General features: G+C 45.9%; 1 protein-coding gene and 1 long non-coding RNA gene across 18 annotated transcripts; one reads left to right on the forward strand and one right to left on the reverse strand.

Annotated features, from left to right (window-relative positions):
• The first annotated feature begins 1,123 nt into the window (after positions 1–1,123).
• LOC119270662 lies at positions 1,124–16,999 on the forward strand. Of its 17 annotated transcripts, none has more exons than XR_005134260.1 (8): positions 1,124–1,459; positions 1,576–1,879; positions 1,967–2,129; positions 3,444–3,565; positions 3,681–3,792; positions 10,252–11,692; positions 11,789–15,668; positions 16,513–16,999. It is a non-coding gene; the product is annotated as an uncharacterized LOC119270662 (long non-coding RNA). The 17 variants fall into 17 exon arrangements; XR_005134257.1 differs by having other exon boundaries at positions 11,789–15,170; positions 15,322–16,999; XR_005134259.1 differs by having other exon boundaries at positions 11,789–15,170; positions 15,463–16,999.
• A 53-nt stretch (positions 17,000–17,052) lies between these two features.
• Positions 17,053–20,621, reverse strand: LOC119270661. The gene is made up of 6 exons (XM_037552696.1): positions 20,299–20,621; positions 18,055–18,138; positions 17,915–17,954; positions 17,736–17,804; positions 17,499–17,608; positions 17,053–17,392 (listed from the first exon to the last, which is right to left on the reverse strand). The coding sequence occupies exons 1-6, from the start codon at positions 20,550–20,552 to the stop codon at positions 17,257–17,259; spliced, it is 693 nt and encodes a 230-aa protein (XP_037408593.1). The 5' UTR covers positions 20,553–20,621; the 3' UTR covers positions 17,053–17,256.
• Positions 20,622–20,948: the final 327 nt, after the last annotated feature.

Genomic DNA, 20,948 nt, shown 5'->3' on the forward strand with positions numbered 1-20,948 from the left:
ATGCTTAACCAAAACGTTGGGACCGGCACCCTCGCGTCATGGCGCGATCCCAATCTAGTAGGCACCTGATTGAAGTCCTCAGTGCGCCTCTTCCTCTTCAACCACAATTCTTCCACATTTGTTTCTCACACTCAAAAACTCTTCCATGCACAAGTCATCTTCAACCCTAGGGGTGGCCGGGAATGCAAGGAGGCGCCGTCGGTGGGAACCAGTATGGTTCTTCTCATCTATGCCTCATGGTCCAAACAGAGACAATCCTAAAGGAGACTAGTAGAATGCCCGTGCGTTGCCACGGGCTCTTGAAATAGTTTGCAAGAGTTACATGTTAAATTTCACACATAGAAACAATATAACACAAACACAATTATTTAATAATTGAATTCCATTTTTGCAATACTTGAATCTGACGTTTTTTGGCATTGGCGACTGCTAGATACCAATAATAGCCCGGCATGTTAATCGGAATGAATAACTGATGTAAATAACATACAAGTCGCAGTAACAATTAGATATAAATATTAATAAACCATTATACATATGAATTAGAAAATTATGTCTATGATGAAATATAAATGATATTTTCTACTTCATCATATAATCAAAGATAATATATAATAAAAATAAAAGTGAAACTAACACAACTATTTTGTTTGTAAAAAAGATAAACCTTTTTGATATTATTAGAAAATTATGTTGCTTAAATCATTTTACTAACACAACAATTCAGGGAAAACAACGAACTATAATGTTCATATATAAATAAGTATTCATCTGATTTTTTTAAATTATTTATATAGGCTATGCAAAATTTTCCAACAAAAGATAAAAACATGCAAGCAAACCAACATAAACCAAGTATATTCGTTTTCGTCTCTCATTTTTTTGTCATACCCTCAATATATGTAATAAGTATAAAAAACATTTATTTTTATGAACCATGTTTAATATATATATACACTTTTATTGTTTTTCTGAGGTAAATATATACTTTAAATATCTATGTTTTTTTGTTGAGCAAAATTTGCCATCAAAGGCCCAAATAAGCTATCCACCACGGCCCAACCAGCACCCAAGCTTACCCCCACCTAAAAAAAACTAAATATATAAAAAATGAACCTTATCCCCAGCACTCTCTCCTCTCCTATCCACTCACTGACCACCTCTCGCCCTCTCCCCTCCCCGGCTCCCCCCCGCCACATCGCCGTGCGCATCGACGATCCCGCAACCGCGCGACTCCGCCCGCCGACCACCGAATCGGTCTCATGAATTGGCGGGGCTTGGGGCTACGACAAGCTGTGTGCGGCGCGACTGACGGAGGCGGACGCTGCAAGCTTCCTGACCTGGGCGTGCGTGCTCGATCCGGTCCCGTTCCGGTCGGATCCGTGGCGGTGCTCCTCTCCGGCGAGGTCGCAGGTCGATCCGACGCGGGGCGGCTCGATCTGCAAGTGGAGCAACTCCGGTACGCCACTCCCCTTGCTTGATGCGCCCCCTCTCCTCTTCTTCTTCCACATGTTCCTTCCCTGATGTGGTTTCCTCTTCCCTGGTGTGCCGCGGCGCCGTGACCCGGTCTCACAGGCACGGCCAGGGCGATGACTGCCCCCCGACGCCGCCACCCTCCGCAAGGAGCGACGACAGCTCGAAGCTCTGCGGCACGGCGTGCGCCGAGCGACGTGCAGCGAGGGCGCCGCTGCCTCAGCCACCGGCGTGTCCGACCACTCGTCCACGTCCCCACTGCTGCCGCCGGCCGGCCACTCGACGTCACTTGTCCCGCTGCTTTAGCAGGCCAAGAAACCGGAACGCCCCCCGCGCCTGGCGACCTCGGCATCTCCATCGACCGTCTCAGAAAGCGCTACCTCGCCCGGCTCCCGCATAGCTGATGGTAAGCCCCTCCTTTGCTCTCTTGGCCTGCTTGCTTGCTTGCGAGCCCCTGATCTGAATTTGTTGGTTGGTTGCTTTCTTTCTTCAGCAAGCCAAGAAACAGGGAGTGCCGGCAGTAGTACTCTGAATCCATCAATGCAGCTGAATCCATAATGCTAATCAAGAGGTGGTTTTGGCCTAACTGGGATGTGCTTGAGTCCCGCATAGCTGTGGAGGAGGAAGCTGCTGCCCTTCTTGAGTAGTTTGCAAAGGTAAATCAGTTGTCAATGTTAGATGTACTTCTTTGAGGAAGCTGCTGCCGTTCTTTTACTCACCTTGCATAAAACTGCAATGTCAATGTTAGATGTACTTCATTGAATTCAAGCATCCTTTTAAACACCAGATTGACTTAAATAGGCTTTCATTGCATCAACCCTAGTATTTCTAGAGAGCTACTCAAGCATGTTTTTTCCCATAATTGTTGTACTGATATTTATATTTTTTTATTGAATAACATATGTGGGGACTACTATGCTTATATAATGTCTGATTTGATCATATCGTAATACATGCATTGTGTTGATGGCGCTATTACGGTGCCATCGCTTCCATCAAATTCCATTGGCATAATACTCCAATGTAATAATAAGTATCTAAAAGGTACTGAGATGTTCAAACAGCATGATAGTTGTGAAATAGAACAGTTATGATAGCCGATAGCTAGCCTCGTATAAGGCTGTACTGGCTGTTGCAAAGTTTACCTGGTCTTCCATTTATATCTTTCAGAAGACAACCCCAAAACTGACTAAAGAAATAAAAAGTAGTAACACCAAGTCTTGTTTAAGTGTATTCGAGAAAGAAAAAGCCTTGTTTATGTGCCAAATCAGCACTGCAGCGCGCTGAACCGTGTATAACATCCACCCATGTTGATTATTGGAACCTTTGATAATTAGTATATGAAATCTCACAATATTTATCATTGTGTTGCTCAAATAACATGTTTATTTGTCTTACCCTAATGTTGTGTTTGGCGATTTGGCCAAATGTTTAATTCAAATAAACATTAGGGCCACCTATCAGCTGAAAATAGGAATCTGAAAGAGCAATTGCTGGCTAGTATCATGGGTCAGTCTGTCATGCTTGTCATTTTAGCAAAGGTCAGCGCACCAGTACAGTTGATACCTAATATGAGACGTTTGCTCTCACAGGTCCTCCTATGATTAAATGAACTTCCTAAATCAATTCGTACACGCGGCTTTGCCCTTTGGAAACTTGTTTAGTAGTAGATGACGATAATAGGTCGAGGGCATCTGTCACCCAAGCATGTTGAGTGTTATGAAAATTTATCTCAGAGTGTTTGCATCTGAAATTTTTGTGACTAAATTAACATGCATTTCTTACTGATTATAGTTTTTGAGAAAAAACCTATAGTTAATTCTCATTTTACGTGTTTGCTGTTTTAATCTTGAACATCTTTCTTTCAAAATGATTTGAGTCATGTTGGTAGGCATTGTTCAATAGTCAACATACATCCAACTTTCTATTTTGAATGATCAATCTAACTTCTCCATTGAAACATGCGACAGATCTTCAGTGAGCAAAGAGGGCAGTGGAAGGCAGCAACCCAATCCCAGGAGTTCCTTTGAACCCTTCAGCGTTAATACAATAATGCTTACACAGATCCTGAGAAGCAGGATGCTATAAATGTGTAAGTTGATTTATGTGTGCAAAAATATCACTCTGACAAAACCTTAGGAGTAGAGAGACATTGGTCTAATATTATTACACACAAGATTTATATGTTGTGTTTTTTTGAGATGCAGATTCTTGGGCCATTTCCAGTCTGAACAAGGCAAACCTCCTATTGTGGAAGTTGGACTGAGATCAGCATTACGATGTTGGCCGCCAAGGAACTCTATGTGAAGAAACTAGAAGGTACTAATATAAACTCTTCTACTAACAACAACATTGCTTGATAAGCTGTGTTGTGCCCCTTACTACCATTCTCATCAATTATAGGTTCGTGATGGTCTGCTCGCTATGATTTATGAGCCGATAGAAAGTTTAAATAGTTGTTTCACTTGGCAGGCCAGAAGGTGGTTTAGAATATTTTTGTTATATTCTAGTAATAATGATTTATGAGCTATGAAGTGGCTCAGGTTGTAGTTTGTAGGCATAGATCCACAAAGATCACAAAAATAATTAAGCATACAGTCTGCGTTCTTGGTGAATAGCCAAGCATCTGGACATATTGTTTGGTACATATGAATTTTCACAGCTTTGCTCAAGTCATCCGAATCCGATCACCGCCGTTGGACCTCGCAACTAATAACAGTCGTTTCCTTGCGCCAAACCTGCAACACAACATGGCTGTTTATGTATGTATTGAAAAGCCAGCATTATAAAATTCAACTAACGGGGAAATAAGAGACTATATAGGGACCTCCACCTATGAGAAATAATATAATAAAGATATAGTTTTCATATTGTGTGGTGGTCCAGTTTTGTGGCCGCTTTGGGGCTGCATCATAAATATTTCTGTAATGTAGAAAACTTGAGTGGAGTCTAATTTTACAATGACGAAGTGACCAAGGCAGTGTGCAGGAAAACAAATCCGAGTTTAGATGTAGTACATGAATGATTACAAAACAACAAAAGAATAATACACATAAGCAAACCAGCAAAACGAAAAATAATGTCACATACAAAGACTGCTGCAACATGCAGGGAAATAAGAGGCTATACAGGGACCTCCACCTATGATAAATAATATATAGATATAGTTTTGATATATTGTATGGTGGTCCAGTTTTGTTGCCGCTTTGAGGCCTCATCATAAATATTTCTATATTGTAGAACACTTGAGTGGAGTCTAGTTTTACAATGACGAAGTGACCAAGGCAGTGTGCAATATTTGTGAAGAAAAACAAAGCCAAGTTTAGATGTAGTAGATGATTGATTACAAAACAACAAAAGAATAATATACATAAGCAAACCAGCATAACAAAAAATAATGTCACATACAACAAAATTTGGCAACTTGCAAAGTCACAACTCCGAGGCAATATTATTAATACTTGCCTTGTACTATAAACATAATAAAGTTCAATTGCAAACATCGAAAGATTGAGATATGTACAAAGACAGCAAAGAGCACCAAATTACCTGTAGCATAAGAGTAAATCCTCTCACATATTTAAGAGGGGACTTCAGCCCGTAAGGACTTCCTTATAGACGATGTTCTTCATCGCGGTCTGTAAGGACAAGGTAGGTCTTTTTCGCTTCTTAGATTTACCGCTTTTCTTCTTGGCATTCTCCTTCTCCTTCTCCTTCTCAATGAGGATCTTTATATTTCTCTTTGCGGTGGCTCGAGACAATGCAACATACAGTTGACCATGAGAGAACACCGGATTAGGTAGGTACACACCAACAATCAGAATCGTCTGGCCTTGAGCCTTGTTAATCGTCATAGCAAAGCTAAGTCTTACAGGAAATTGCTTCCTCTTGAACTTGAATGGAAACATGTCGTTGTCAGACGGGCATAGGGGTATTCGAGGAAGGAATACCCTCCTACCTGCGTGTTGTCCGATCACGATTTCTGCGTCGATGGCATTCCTCTCGAAACCTCGCACCACAAGCCTCGTCCCGTTACACAGACCATTAGCCGGATCAATGTTCCGGAGAAGTATGACTGGGCAGTTGAGCTTCAGTTTGAGTGCATGCGGTGGCAGACCGTTCGGAGTCAATCCATTTAGGAACTCGGGAGCGTAGTAGCCATACGGATCGTCTTCTGCACTGTCAAAGCTATGGTAGATTACTTCTTCTCCCCGAAAACGCTCTACCATGCGTATGTTTATCTTGTCGACGTTGTCGTTCGTGGTGGAGAGGATTGCGCGTGAAGTCATGTAATTCGGATCGGACATGTTGTCATCTAGTCTCGGAAACACATGGTCAATCAGCTTCTCCAGGTCGTCACCCTCGCCTGTAGATGACACACAAATATCTTCAGGGAGTCGTATGTTTCCTTGATCGTCAACTTCCTCGGTGCCATTGCCTACCCTTAGCAAGTAGTCCGCAAACCAGGTGTCATTATGAGCCCTCATGTTGGTGATGAGCCTTAGCTGGCGCATACCCTTCCAGAGGTGTGAACTTCGGAGGGTTGCATCGATTATCTGACCCCGGGACCCCCTCCTGACGACCAGAAGCACCTGCCTGAAGTCCCCGCCAAACACAACAGTTTTTCCTCCAAAGGGTCGGTCCCGTCTTCCCATGATGTCGCGCATGCTGTTGTCCAGTGCCTCAACCGCCTGTCGCTTAGTCATGGTGGCCTCATCCCATAGTATCAATGAGGCCATCCTCAGTAGCTTGGCGGTACCACTCTGCTTCGTGAAGGTGCATGAGGCGCCATCGTCGCAGCTCAATGGGATCTTGAACCTCGAGTGGGCAGTCCTGCCTCCAGGCATGATAGAAGCGGCGACGCCTGACGTCGCGGTAGCGATAGCGATGTTTCCCTCGCTTCGAACCTTGGCGAGCAGCGCCCTGTACAGGAAGGTCTTCCCTGTACCTCCCGGGCCATCAACAAAGAACACACCCCCATCATCGCGTTCAACAGAAGCTAGTATCTCGTCATATGCAGCCCTCTGCTCTGAGTTTAGCGACGAAGCCAATTTAGTGTCGTTGATGTCAAAATCGACGTTGGATTCCTCGATCACTTCTCTGGCCTCGCCCTCGGTTGGGTCGAACGAGTCGTCAATGCATGGAAGAGCGAAATCAGCTATGTCTTTGCCCATGGACTGCAACATACCCCTAATGTCAAGCAACACCATTTGTTCCACCTCAATCGGGCACGTGTGTGATCGCCGATAGTCATCATACATATGCTCGAAGTGCCTATCCCATAAACCACGCACGTCGCCTGGCTCACAGTGCACCAAAATTGTTGCGAAGAGCCTCCTGAGCGAACATGGCATCGCCCACTGCTCTGCCTCGGTGAGACAGTCGTCGAGCGTGTTATCTGCCTCGATGAGTCCCAACCTTTCGGCAGCCTCTCTAAAGCTCCTGCATAGCCTACCGTCCACGGTGAGCAGGTCCTCATATGATGTCTTGCCAGCAACATGGTTTAGTAGCACACGCAGATAGTATCACTCCCCCTCGGCAGGATTGGCAGACACAATTCGACCTATCTGAAAACGCTCCACCCGCTCTTTCCAATACTTCTTACCCTTCTGCCATGTGAACCTTTCGGGAAAATCCTTGTACAATATATTCCTAGCCCATGGGTGGTCTTGGTTAGCTTTGAAATACTCTGTCAACATGGATTTGGAAGCTTTCTCAGAGGCGACTACGTCGGTCAAGTGAGCTTGCTCATTGAATGCCACCCTGTGCATATTTGGGAGATGAAGAGGCAACTGTAGGACAGGCGGCTCATTGGCACACAAGGGGAAGCCAAATATCCTCCACATCGCCTCTGGAGGAGTAACCCACCTCGCGTCTACGTATCTTTTGATCTCATCAATGTTACCATCGGCGTCGGGCTGGTCGATGCTGAAAGAAGCCCTATCATGGCCCTTGTATATGTACTTGTAAAGGTATTTGACGGCCTTTATGCTGGAGCAAACCTCAACGTTGATGTGGCAATTGAACATCCGCAGAAGGTAAGGGTTATACGGAACAACCCATCTGTTGTCCAACATTTTACCCCGGACCTTAGCCTGCCGACCATTATCTCGACGACAATAAACAGGGTATGAGTCCTTACCCTGTGCCGTGTTTTCATTGAACGGCCGCGGGTATCTGCACTTGCACTCGTTCTGTTGCATGCACACATTTTTGGGATTGAGAACATCGCATGGTCCGTGCATCATATGTTTCACCACCAAGGCATGGAGTTCAGGATACTTCTGCTTGTCTGGGAGCTCGGCAGAAATGAGTCGGTCGTACTGCTCCAGAACGACAAGCTTATAGGCAGAATCCATGATCAACAAAAAGTGTGCGTGGGGGAGGCCCCTCTTCTGGAACTCGACTACGTATACATGTGCGACAACCACACCCAGGATATTCTTCTTGAACAACATCTCTTTTATAGCCTCTAGCTTGCCATGGAACACACGAGCAACAAGATCAGGCCGGTCTTGCGCTGTCTGACCAGGAAACAACTCATTCGTTATCTCTTCCCAGTTAGGGTTGCTGGTCATGGTCAGGAAGATGTCAGGCTTCCCGTAGGTATGGACAATTGCCATGGCATCCATATGCCTCCGCTTCATGTCGCGGTCGCCACCTGGGTATGTTCCAAGGAGCACTATCCTTACCCCAATAGCGCTTGCGCGAGTCTCCCCGGATGTAATTGCATCAACAACTCCTTTATACAGGTCGGCACGGATCTTTGTCTGATTCTTCCTGTACCATTTCAACCTACAACTCTCAATCTTGATGTACATGTCCACCCCCCATTGTTGGAGCAATCGTGCTCCACAGAGTATGGGATTGAATATCCCAGGTCGTGTCTGGAGCATGTAACAGTAGTAGTCTCTCATCGAGACGTATAACCTGCTATTCCCCTCTGCACATGGATGAGTAACGCGCACATTAGGATTCATATGAGAAGTATACAATTCCTCTAAATGACAGAACACGCATGAGGCTTACCTGCATCATCATCATCATCATCATCATCATCATCATCATCATCACGTCTACCTCTTGGTTGTTGCACAACCGGCCAAGGGACATCACGTTTAGGAAGTTTCGGGTGCCAACCGAGCTCCCCTCTTGGGTAGAAGAGTGGGTAAGAGAGCGGGTCATACGAGCCAGCCGTCACATGTATATTGTGCCTCTGGTTGTCATTCCCGCAAAGTGTAATCTTACGATCGAACCTCTTCGCTAGGTCAGTGCCCTCCACCCAAATTGCAGCGACCTCAGATGACAGAGGTCTATTATACTTCCGTTGGTCTAGTCTCTGGTCAGTGTTGAGGTCTATCCTATAATCGTCGAGGTTGTCCCTGTGCGCACCCAAACTCCTAAACTGCTGGGAGTACGGGTTTTCCCTGAGTATGTCCACTAACTTTCTGACAACATCCTGGTCTAATTGCTCGGTGGCAGCCTTGCGATGGGTTAGGCCCGGGTCATCGTCGTAGAAGTACAGCTGTAGATGATCTGGACGTGATGTTGGCCCAAAGGAATGAACGTTGTGGTAGATGGTGTCGTGCGCATGGAACGTGTACACCCCAGACTTCATGTTTGTGTAGCTTTCATCAAGGCTGACGCCGAGGGTTGTGAAGGAGAAGTGGCCGTTGAAGAACCGTATGTTCTCCCGAAAATGCCTTGAGTCCGCATCCATGCTAGACCAAAGCCTCATTAGCTCCGGGATGGGATCCGGTTGCTTCAGCTGGATCTGCCCACTGCGACAACAGAATCCCGGGGCCTCGGACACAAACTTCTTGGCCTTGCAGTGATGGCAATTTGCGGCGTGCTTCAGGATGTGTGTGTGGTCCGGGAGGTTTGAGTAGACATAGTCCAATGGATCATGGTCGACACATGTATTTTGACTTGAGTCTTCCAATTCGTGGTACTCCATGTCATCAACATCTGAGCCTGCAAACAATGTTTATAATTAGTGTGATATTTCCAACGGGTGGATGTTGCTCCAGTGGGTGTACTGTGTACATACCTTCACCAGCAAAAAGGTAATACTCATCGTCAAAGAGGATGTCAGGGTTGACATTATCATTCATAAGACGACTAAGGTAAGCGTCCATGTCGTCTGCTCAGGTGCGAAACCAATAAATGAGGGTTCAGTCTCAAGGAACGCAAGAGAGTAAGGATGGGAGATAATCACACCAAAATGAAGATTCGACTTTGACTAAATTCTCCATGGCCCAATTTTTTTAATTAAATCAACCCGTAGTGTGTTAACATAGCAACGCATTCTTAATTTCTTGCCGATAATGGACATATTTATCCAGTCTCCCTAAAAGCAAAGCTGGATATAAATATGGTCATTGGTCAAAACATATATGGTTATTTGAGAAACGAAAACTATGAGATAATAACTGAATAGTTGTAGCTGATTCCAGTCCTCCTAATTATGTGAATTGTTTTGAGGTAAAAACTGGATCCGACTCACCTCAGTGAATAATTTTGACGTAAACAATAGCTGAATATTAAAAGCGACGGCGATATAGAAATAATTCACTTATCAACAAAAAATAAAAAAGGAGATGTAAACAAATCTGGTAAAAGTTTTGATTTCCCAAAATGTCTACGCTGATTCAGGCATAGCTGCTTTGGTCTCATTACTTCAGGCTTCATATGTACATGCAAAAACTACGATATGGCCATACAATTTGATGCCTTTGATTCACATATTTGCTAAAAACATGAACTTACCATACGCAGAACACATGCACAAAACATGAAGACCTGAACTGATGCCGTTGAGGAAGGGCTGCGGTGTGTGAGTCCCCGGTGCATGGAGGAAAAGCAGTGGCAGCTTGTGTGCCCGGGCTGCAGAATGGAATGAGGTGTCTCATATGGACAACAATTGCTGACACGACATCAAGTATTCCCACCGAATTTCCTCAACAAAATGTACTGCATGCTAGTCCTAGATGGTACATTCACATAAACAAAGCCAAGATAGTTCTACCCAGCAGCAAATTACATCGGCAAACGGTTGCGGGAGCATGCTTATCAAAACGTGACAATGACCTTGGCCCTGGTAGACGCCCTCGGCAGAGCTAATAGCTTGGCCAGAACCATGCTACAGTCCTTTTCACCATTCCAGTCTATCTTCAGTTCTTCTAAAGCTGGTGCCCAGCTTAGTAGCTTTGCCACGAAATCAACTTCGAAGTCCAGACCCCCGAAATAGTTCACACTGGCCGTTACGAGATGGTCCATTTGCAATTGCAGGTCAAGTCCTTGAATGCCCACCTGATCCTCATCCTGACCAAGGATGCTCCAAGGAAAACTCTGCATTTTTTTTCACAGCTCGTTAGCCATAAACACAACGAAAGAACATGGATCAGGTGATCGAGCAAGCGGGGAGAGTTTACTGGAGGCATACTTACACACATCTCAAGCTTCTTTAAGTTAGGGGCATTCTGAAACAGTGAACATGCAGTCAAGACTTGCCGCTGGTCCCACAAGCATATCATAAGAAACATACTCTCCAGGTGAGTAAACACGGCAGGGAGCTTCGTATGTATGCATCCTTTTGATAGATACTGCAACAATAAAATAATAATAAAAATAGATGGCAACACAGATTAGTTAGAGGCAGAAGAATGCCATAGTAATGCTGGAGATAATAATAGCTCACCTTCAGGAAAAAACCACTAATTGTAAGTGTTTCGATGACACTTAGGCTTCCCAATGACTGCTTGACATAGCTTTCCTTGTCATGCGCAATTGGAACAGATTGATACGCTTTATCAAGAGAGAGAAAGGCCACCTCCAGATTAGGTGCGTCCAACTTAATGTTGTCAAAATCCCCTTCAACATTAAGATAATCCAGTTTAGGAGCCTTAATGTTTAGACGGTTGATGCCCTCAAAAGAATTTAATATCAAATCAGTCAGTGCGGGGCAGAACGAGATCAAATTTTGGATATCCTTGTCTGTGGAGGAGAAGATTTTCAGGGTGAGGTCAGTTAGGCTCTTGAAACCTTGGAATGCCCGGGGCAAGCTGATGATGCAGTTTTCTAGGTGCAGATACTCCAGATCACCGATAGAAAAGAGGCAAGAGGGAATCTTATACCTTGGCCCAGAGTTCAACTTGATTATAACTGATTTTGGTGATTTCCTTGACAGCATGATCATCCACCTACCGAACTCATCATGGTAATTTTTGTTACCTGAAATATCAAACTCCTCTATTGTTCCCTTGTGGAGTAATAGCACCATATCGACTAACGTAACGAACTTGGTTCTTGCAAGATTTCCATCGCACAGAGATATCACTGGCATGTCAGTCCATACATCCCTCCAAGTACTTGATAAGGTACTAGTCCTAACTGCTTCTTCGACATTCAAACGTGAGAGGATGTCGCCCTTTATCTCTGGAGGTAGACTGCTAAGTCTGTCTGTGCCCATAACTGATGTAGCTTCCGCCCTGGCCTTTTTACAGGTACTCGTTGCTTCAGAATCCATATTAAACTGTCCTAGCATTTCCGGAAGACAGGGAGCCTAAATTAGCATGCAGTCTACCACATGTGTCACTAAAAATACAATAGACGCAAAAAATCAAATTGTGCACTGAGTAGTAGCTTGTTCCTAGCAAAGCAACAAATAACAAACAACCAAGAGATGGGAATTTAGGGAGAAGTGCGGACAGTACTATGTTTCTATGCGTTGGTATGATTATCATTTGACATGTGTTAGAAGACCTAATTTGTGATCTTGAAGAGTAAACATGTGCCAGGCTGCAAGATGGAAATGGGCTTCTTTTGTTGAATACATGTGCCATCATTTGAGGAAGAGGTGATTAAAATATGAAGAAGAAAAAAACTTGTCTTGCAAAATGTCGATTGGACAAACAATTTAGGGTATATAGGCCCTGTTCGGCCATCCTCCGCGGAGCGGAGCGCGCGGAGCAGCGTTTAATCAACTCCGCAGATTATAATTGGATTGCCGCTCCGCTCCGGCGCGGAGCCGCGGAGCGGAGGGAATCCGAACGCGGCTATAATCGAGATGCCGTCAGCGTGGCCAAATGGTCAAATGCAATTCTAGTTGAGGATAGAGTCAATTTACCCCATAACCGGCCCTCTTTTCTTAGCCTAGATGTGGACTTGCACTCAAATTATTCAGGAGCAACACGTGTTCAGTTCCAACATTCACTCTAAGAATCTAGCGGGCAGGGAGCAAAGCGGACCTACGGAGCGCCGGAGAACGGAGAAAGGCGGCGCCGCCCGCCCGCTGCCGCCGGGACGGAGCGCAGAGGCCAGAGGGGCAAGGAACGAACGCAGGACGCCGGATGCCTACGCCGCCGCGCCGCCGGCCGCCGCGGCCATGCCGTGTCTAGGGTTCGAATTTAGCGGAGGAAACGCCGAAGTGGTCTGCGACTCCCTCCGCCTCCCGAGCGCACTTTGGGCGGCCCATGTACAGAGCGGGCGCCCCTTTTTTCTTTTCATTTTTCCGTTTTTCTTCTCTCTTTTTGTTTTCGTACATCATTAAAAATCGTTTGGGATTTTACAAAACAATCGATCCCAAATGTTTGGATGTTTGGATGTTTGAATTTAAAAAAACCTTTTTTATGAATTTTAAAAAATCTTTTGAATTGCAAAAATGTTCACAAACTCGATTTTTTATATATTTTAAACAATCCACATATTTTAGAAAGTTCAGAAAATTTCAAAATTGTACATAAATTTTAAAAACATACCCGGGTTTAACAAAAATGTACGTCAATTTGAAAAAATCGGGGTTTTACAAATGTTCAAGAATTTGAAAAATGATCCCGCATTTCGATGAATCTAAAAAATGTTCTAAGGGTTTTAAAAATTATTCAAAAATTTGATAATTTATTTCTCCTTTTTTAAAATGTTCATAAATTTTAAAATGGTCCTAGATTTCAATAAATGTTTGTGAATTGGAAAAATGTTCCTGGATTTCAAACAATATTCGTTTTAAAATGGTTCCCATATTTAAAACAATATTTCAAATTTCAATAAATATTCAAAAAAATTGAAATTGTTCCCATGTGGAAAAAAGGAAAACCACAAATGAAACAAGAAAAAAAATTATAAAAACACAGAGTAAAAAATTACCCGATCTATGAAGGTTATAGAACCTTGTCAAAACCGGAAGGGAAGTGTCCTTAAACAGTTCTACCAATGACTAAAATGGGTCGACCCAGATAAGAGAGGACGCGACGCGGGGGTGCGCGGTACGTGTCTATTCACCGAGCTACACACTAAAATGGTCACGATCGTCTCACTTCACCAAGTTTTCGAGCTCCAATGACGTGCTTGTTTGCTCCTCCGCTTCCCTTGACCTTCCTCTTCACCCTCGCCTTTCGTCTGTGGTGCCTATAAGCTAGTCTTTGGTTACCCTTAATTCGCAATAGCAACGTTCGAGTTTCACAGCTTCATGATTGATGTAAGCTATAACGAGAGGACCAACACAATGTTTTTTTCTCTTCTTTTGATTTGTTTTCTCAATGCATTATGATAAAATTCAAACAAGGCTATTTTTCATTTCTCACACATCGGGCATGTGTGGACTTGATTGGTCCCCATGGTTAGAGGTAATGGGCGTTAGTAATTGACAAAAAAAATTACATCATGATAAATGGCATCTATAATCTATAATACCTAAATAGTTCATCCCCACTACCTTATTTCTCTAAGCATGCAAGCTATCCAACTCAGCAGCCATGCCACATCAGGCTAGTCATAGTGGGAGTAACTTAGCTAGTAACATAGCGCGTTTCAAGATATTTTTGCTTATGTGACAAGTAATTAATGAGAGGTGGTAACATAATATGTTACTGTAACATAACGCTTTCCAAGACAAGATGAGTCTACAAGCTAATAAATGAAGCCATCTAAGATACTACTATTATGTTACTTTGCATTATGAAGGTAGTAACTTAGGCTAGTATCATATGCATGACACTAGTCTAAGTTACTCCCCACTATGACCAGCCTCAGCAATTACTCTTATTTATCTTCACTTACCAGCTCGCCACATCAGCATATGTTTTCAATAAGTCGTGTTGGTTTTTGTTTTTAGGGTTAGATCATGCTGGCAACCGAAGCGAACCCCTTTGGGCTTCCCTAATCGATGAGGCAGCGTAATAACTGATAAAGAGAAGCTCATCCGTCGATCTCTTCTTATCTCTTACTCTTCCTGGTAGCAGAACGGGTGATGCCGTCAATCACCACCGACGGCACCATCGATGCCCAGCAGTCGAGCACTCCGGTGTTTCTCCAGTCCATGCGTCTCCACGCGGGCGAGCAGAGGCACGCCGAGGCGCCACCTCTTCCTCTCCTCCTGGCGCGCGAGGACCTCGATAGAGCAACCTCCGTCGTGTCATCCATCTGGCTGCCGCCTCACCTGCGGCTCGATCTGATCTGTGGGAGATGGTGAGGGGTGGGGTTCAGCGAAGTTAGGCAAGAGGGAGATATGGTGCAGGACCACTACGCTGCAGACTTTAGGCGCCCGGAGTCGACGACTCTGCCTCCTGAAGGACGACCTCCACCACCTCCTTGCTGCCCAGAAAGCGACAACGACGCCGCCTCTCGGCGACTTCACGTGCTCCCGCAAATATTCCCCTTCAGACAGTGGAGCGGCATCACTCCATAGTCTTCAACATCAGGTTGGTGTCTGCACCATTGCTCCAAAATTGTGTCATGCTTGCCAGGTCATGCAAAGTTTAATCCAACGTTCCCCCTTGCATTATATTGATTTCAAAAGCACATGTGTTTATCATATAGGATTACTGATGCATACCAGTATGATTATTTTAGTGTTGTCACAGATCCGTTCTCTTTTTCATGAAGTTGGCTGGGGGCTTTGGCCACATGACAACTTTAATTTGAGATATCAATGATATAAATCAGTGAAGTTGATGTAACACCACTCCTGTTTTGGCACTGTACGGGATGCAGATGAAGATATGGATTGCATACTAAAAGTGCATTTTCTGTCATTAAACACCATGCGTCGGTATATCATTCTCAACCAATGGTTGCTTTATGCTTGAAAATACTTCATGTCTGCACTATGATGGTAATATAAGTTTTGTTTTCCTCTAAGGAAACTTCATAGTTCCAACACTGTTTTACTTTTGCAGCGTTGTAGAGTTCTTTTGAAGGTATGGGATTCCACATCATATTCTGATTTTCCATTTACAATGCTTTGTTCATTCCCATTATCATGACCTTCATGGTAACCATTGCCACCTAAATTTAGCAAATAATCGCCGGTTATGTATGGTTCAATATTTGTGCATCACCTGTTATAAAGGGTTGAGTATATGAATTTGTTGAACTTTGCTAATATATTCATATGTACATTTGTATCAAAATGTACACAATTTCATTTTTGTTGGTGGTGTAGACTCATTGGATTATTGTGTTTTTTATTCTCAATTTGATTATGGGAATGACCCAAAATTTGCCAAAGGAGTAGTGAAGTGGGTGCTCAAATCTTCATCTTTCGTTTGCTCTAAAATGATTTGGCATCTCCAAGTAATGTTCCCTTCTTATTGTAAGTAGCGTGCAAATCTTCATAAAATACTTTAGAGAACCACGACATTGAGGGCGTTCTCCTTTGCGAATAGGCCATTACCAATCTAGGTGCCATCAGCTTTGTGACCATGTTTATTACTCTCACTTGCAATATTGTTGCCTTTCATTTGTGGTCCGGTGGCAAGGAATCTTTTATGTACTGTCTCATGGCAGCATTTTTTGTTCTAATTGTATAATTCTTCTATGCTGAGAATAAATGCAAAAAATAAAAAGTGGGTTGTGTTCTTGCCCTGTTCTGCTACTTGATGCATTTGTCTTTCTTCCTCCCATGCATGACGTCATGTGATCTATCTTTTTGTTGGGAATAGTAATACATCTATTGCTATATTTTGTATTGGGATTGCATATTGGGAGTATTTTGTGTAACTACGAGCATCCTTATTGACATCTACTGGTACTAATCAGCAGGTCTCATGATTCCATGGCGTGCCTTAGTCTTTTGGCGGGCATATTAAAAGTTGAGGGCTCTCTTGGTCAAACAAGTGGAGTGAATACCTGCACTTTTTCCCGCACTGAAAGATTGCAAACAGCTGATGGGCACCTCTCAAGTTTCTATCCATTTCAATTTGCCTTGGAAATCTTCTGCCGGCTCAAGTGCTCATGTCAAGGAATATGGTCGTATTTTTCTTGGATTTTTCATTTGCCTTGCAATGCTAATGGAGAAAAGGCAACCAAATTATTGGAGGGATAAGATGGTTAAAGAATAGATAAATAAACTATTTTCCATGGAAATTGCTGTCTTGAGACTTGGTGCATTGATACATTTGGAAAGTATGTAACGACCATGTCTTTGATAATGTACTTCCAAACTTTGGTTGGTGCAGAATTCCTGTTGTTAGCACCTACACATAGAAATGTACCGGACAATAAAAAGTAAATTGCGCTTTCCCTTGAACTCATAACATTATCGAATGTAACCGAAAGAGTAATCTGACCATGAAAATTATCATTTTACATAATCATCACTATTTATTTTTTGACCATACATTCCCGCAGCAACGCGCGGGGAATCATCTAGTTACAATAATTTTGGAGTACACAATATCTCTAATTTTACTTTTGGTTTTTTGTCTATGGAAATGTATCCCAAAACCTCCAACCACCTAGATAGGAGTATTCGGAGTAGAATGAAACCAAATCATAGCGACTAAATCACGGGGTGGGGTCCTTGCCGAAGCCCATGAGAACATGAGTGAGCAGCATGGCTCCCCGGCGGCTCGTCTGCGCCAGCCGTCCCAACAGCGGGAAGCTCACCGTCTCCCTGTTCTTGAGAGGATTCTTGTCCCACCTGCATATGCATTATAACAATTAACACACTAACTAGCTACGAGTAGATGGTAGCATCTCGATGATTAGGTTTGGTGACAGATAACATCGAACTTGTTGTGGCTTACCAGTCCTGGTGCCTGACGACCTTGCCATCCTCGACGTCGAGCGTGATGAGGGACTCCAGGTCGACATCCTTGCCAAAGACCTTGTAGTGTTGCTTGTTGTCGATCAGTATCTGCATTCATGCACCACTCATCGCATTGATATTCCGATCACGTTTGTAAAGTATGTTCATCGTTACTACACAAAGTATATGCGCGGCTACGATGAAGATGATGATGTCCAAATGAGCTTTTAATTACCTGGGATTTCCCCGGTCCGGTCGTGTTTTCCTTTATCGTGTACTCTACGATCTTGGACTCACCGAATACCTGACAATGCACGAGTCTTTGGATTAGTTTATGCGATAACAACAAATGTATATCAAAAGGAAAGAATAAATATCCATGAATAAATAAAGCATATGAAGGTGCATATGTACCGTAGGCATGGTGTAGAAGGCTGATTTGATCTGCTTGACGCTGCGATCAGATCGAACGGAACTCGATTCAGAAAGAAACATGGATGACGGATCATATGAAGGAGAAGTTCATGCAACAACAAACCCAATTACATACATACCCGTGGGCGCGCATGAGCGGGTCCTCGAATGTGGCATTGGGCGCGTACATCTCAAAGTCCCGTGCCGTGGCGCACGATCCGTATCTGCAGCGATTTGCCATGAGCGATGCGGTGAAAGACTATTGATTTTTTTTTTACATAACTAGAGAAGGATTTGAAAAATGGTCGAGCTGGACCTGGACAATTGTGTAGGTATATATATATATATATACTGCCAAGTTCATTGGAGAGATACAGCAATTAGCAATTACTTGATGGTCAATTGCTTGCTCAACTTAACTGAACAATGAGGGCATCTTCAGTCGTTGGCCCCTCAGGGGGCGCCTAAAATCGCCGCCTGGGGGTGAGCCGCCGTAAAAATTGGGCCTGGGGCGAGTTGGTCCCCAGCCGCCGGCCCCAGGACCGCCCTCAGGCACGTTTTAAAATAAAAGAAGTTCGGCGAAGTTCGGCTTAAGCACGATAAATTTCGGCACATTTCGGCGAAGTTCGCGGATTTTCATTACATAGCACATATACATAAACTAATCTAAAGGAAAAACTGGCTGAAGTCGCCGCCGTCGTCGCCATCGTCGTCGTCGGCCTTCTTCTCCTTGACGCGGGCGCCCCTGCTGGACCCCTGCCCGGCGTCGCCATGGCAGACTGGTGGCGGCGCATCGTCGTCGTCGTCGTCGCTGTCGTAGATGACGACGACTCCGCCTTCGTCGCGGCCGCGTCGACGCTCCGCGAAGCGAAGCAGGGCGGCGCACTGGCGCTCCTTCGCCTTCTCCAGGCGCTCCTTCTCCATCGGTATGGAGTCCCTGCGCGCCCATTTTAGGGCCGCGTCGTCGTCGTCGAGCTCCGTCATCACCGGCGCGGCCGGCTCCTTCTTCACCGGCGCGAGCCCCGGCTCCGTCTTTGGCTTGATGAAGCGCGGAGGAGGAGCCGACGAGTAGGCGCGCCGGTCGCCCTCGTTGATGACGATGCCGGCGCTGCGAGTGCGTCGCCCGAGCGGCGTCTCCGCCGCGGGCTCGGCCTTGACGCCGAGCAGAGCCGGAGTGCCGGAGGAGTGCGATGACGATCCGGAGGAGGAAGAAGAGGAGGAGGACCTGAACCTCCTTGGCGCCCATGGCCCGGCGCGTCGGTGCTGCGCCGGGGCGGCCGCCCTCGCCAGGTACACCAACGGCGGGTCGTTGCCGCCCTCGAGGTATGTCAACACGCCCTCGAGTGTGCGGCCGGGGACGCCCCACCACAGGTGGCACCCCTCGCTGTTCTGCCGGCCACCGACCACCGGCGCGCCGTTGATGGACGCCAAGCGCTGCTGCTGGCGGCGCTCGAAATAGCCGCCCAAGCCGCGTGGTTGTCGGCGGCGTACTGGGGGAGGGAGAGTTGGGCGTCGGTGAGGGAGGCGCGCACGACCTCGACTTCCTCGATGAAGTACTTCGGCTTCGCCACGGCGTCGGGCAACAGGGGAATGGGCACTCCCCCGGCGCTGAGTCTCCACCCCGTCGGCCCGGCGCGCATGTCCGACGGCACCGGGATGTTCCCCTGGAACAGGAGCCAGGACTCTTATTAGCGGAGCGAACGGCGGTCGAAGCCGTTGGCCGCCGCCTCGTCTCCGGGGAAGCGTTCCGCCATGGCGACGGGCTCGGGAGAGGTAGAGAGATAGAGGGAGGGGCTGGGCGGCGGCGAGGGGCGGGGCTGGTGTGGGCACAGGCGAGTGCAGGCCACCGGCTATATAGCCGCGCCGCACCCGTGTGTACGCGTGCGAGGGAGGGGAGGCGTCGGCGCACCGTCCCGTGACGCGCCGCCCGTGAGGAATCAATGGCAAGGCTGACCGGCGGCAGCCTTGGCATTGATTTCCCGCGGGAACCGAGGCCGTTGGGGGAAGACGAGGCGCCGTGTCGCTGACGCGGCTGGCCCGCAGCTTTTTCGCGCCAAAACAGCTCGCCCCGGCGCCCCCGGGCGCCCCCCAGCGCGCCGGGTTTGGCCTGGGTACGCCGGCGCTGTTTTCGGCCCAGGCCGGCGAAAATCGGGCTCATGGGGTGCGACTGGACCGTTTTTTTTACGCCGGCGCGAAAAAATCGCCTGGGAAGTTCTTCCTGGGGCGCGGCTGGAGATGCCCTGAGCAATTATCAATTACAGTAGTAATCTGGCAGTGCAAGCTCAACTTTTGCGTTTGCGCTGCAAACAGTGATGACTAAGTTAGGCTGGGATGCATGGACAACACAAGCAGAGCAGAGGTTGATTTGAGCAGTTAGTAGTTACATGTTGAGGAGATGCGGCATGATGAGCTCCGACACGCCCCCGCCCGCCGCCGGCTGCGTCGACGCCTTGGCTCCCGCGGCCGCCGCCATGCCCGTCGTCGAGAACAATAATCTCTGCCTCGCGGGCGCGAGGGCGGCAGAAGCAGCGGCTGCGCGGAGGAAGAGCACAGACGGGGTGGTCGTCGCCGTGGACGGCTGGTGCAGGAGCAGTCGCAGTCGCGCGGCGGAGGAGGCGCAGAGAGCGGGGGGTGGCATGCGATGCGAGCAGGCGCGCGCGCGGTGGCGAGAGGAGAAGGCGAAACAGGGGAGGGTAGCTTGGCTGGGCATTTGAAAATGTTCATAAAAATTCTTAGTCTTGACCATGTAATCATTGGTGGCGATGCGAGAAGACGAAACATTTGAATACATAATTAAAAAATGTCTATCAAGCATTTGAAAAAATGTTGAAAAAGTATATAAAAATTTTTAGTCAAGCATTTGAAAAATGTTTAATGTTTATAAAAAAATGTTAAACATGCGTTCAAAATATATATAACATGTATTTCAAAAATGTTAAGTAAACATTTGAAAATGTTAAATGTGTATACAAAATAATGACCATGTAATCAAAAAAATAATCTTGTATTGAATTAAAAAATGTTAAACTTGAAT

This window comes from Triticum dicoccoides, chromosome 3A (assembly GCF_002162155.2).
Source record: "Triticum dicoccoides isolate Atlit2015 ecotype Zavitan chromosome 3A, WEW_v2.0, whole genome shotgun sequence".
In the NCBI taxonomy this organism is placed as follows: domain Eukaryota; kingdom Viridiplantae; phylum Streptophyta; class Magnoliopsida; order Poales; family Poaceae; genus Triticum; species Triticum dicoccoides.

What these genes read in the sequence shown, in the direction of transcription:
- LOC119270661 (XM_037552696.1), bottom strand. Translation starts at nt 20,552, where the DNA reads ATGCCACCCCCCGCTCTCTGCGCCTCCTCCGCCGCGCGACTGCGACTG. An exon ending in CCGCTCATGCGCGCCCACGG is followed by an intron (nt 17,955 to 18,054) that starts GTATGTATGTAA and finishes ATCTGATCGCAG; the next exon opens with CGTCAAGCAGATCAAATCAG. An exon ending in CCTTCTACACCATGCCTACG is followed by an intron (nt 17,805 to 17,914) that starts GTACATATGCAC and finishes GTGCATTGTCAG; the next exon opens with GTATTCGGTGAGTCCAAGAT.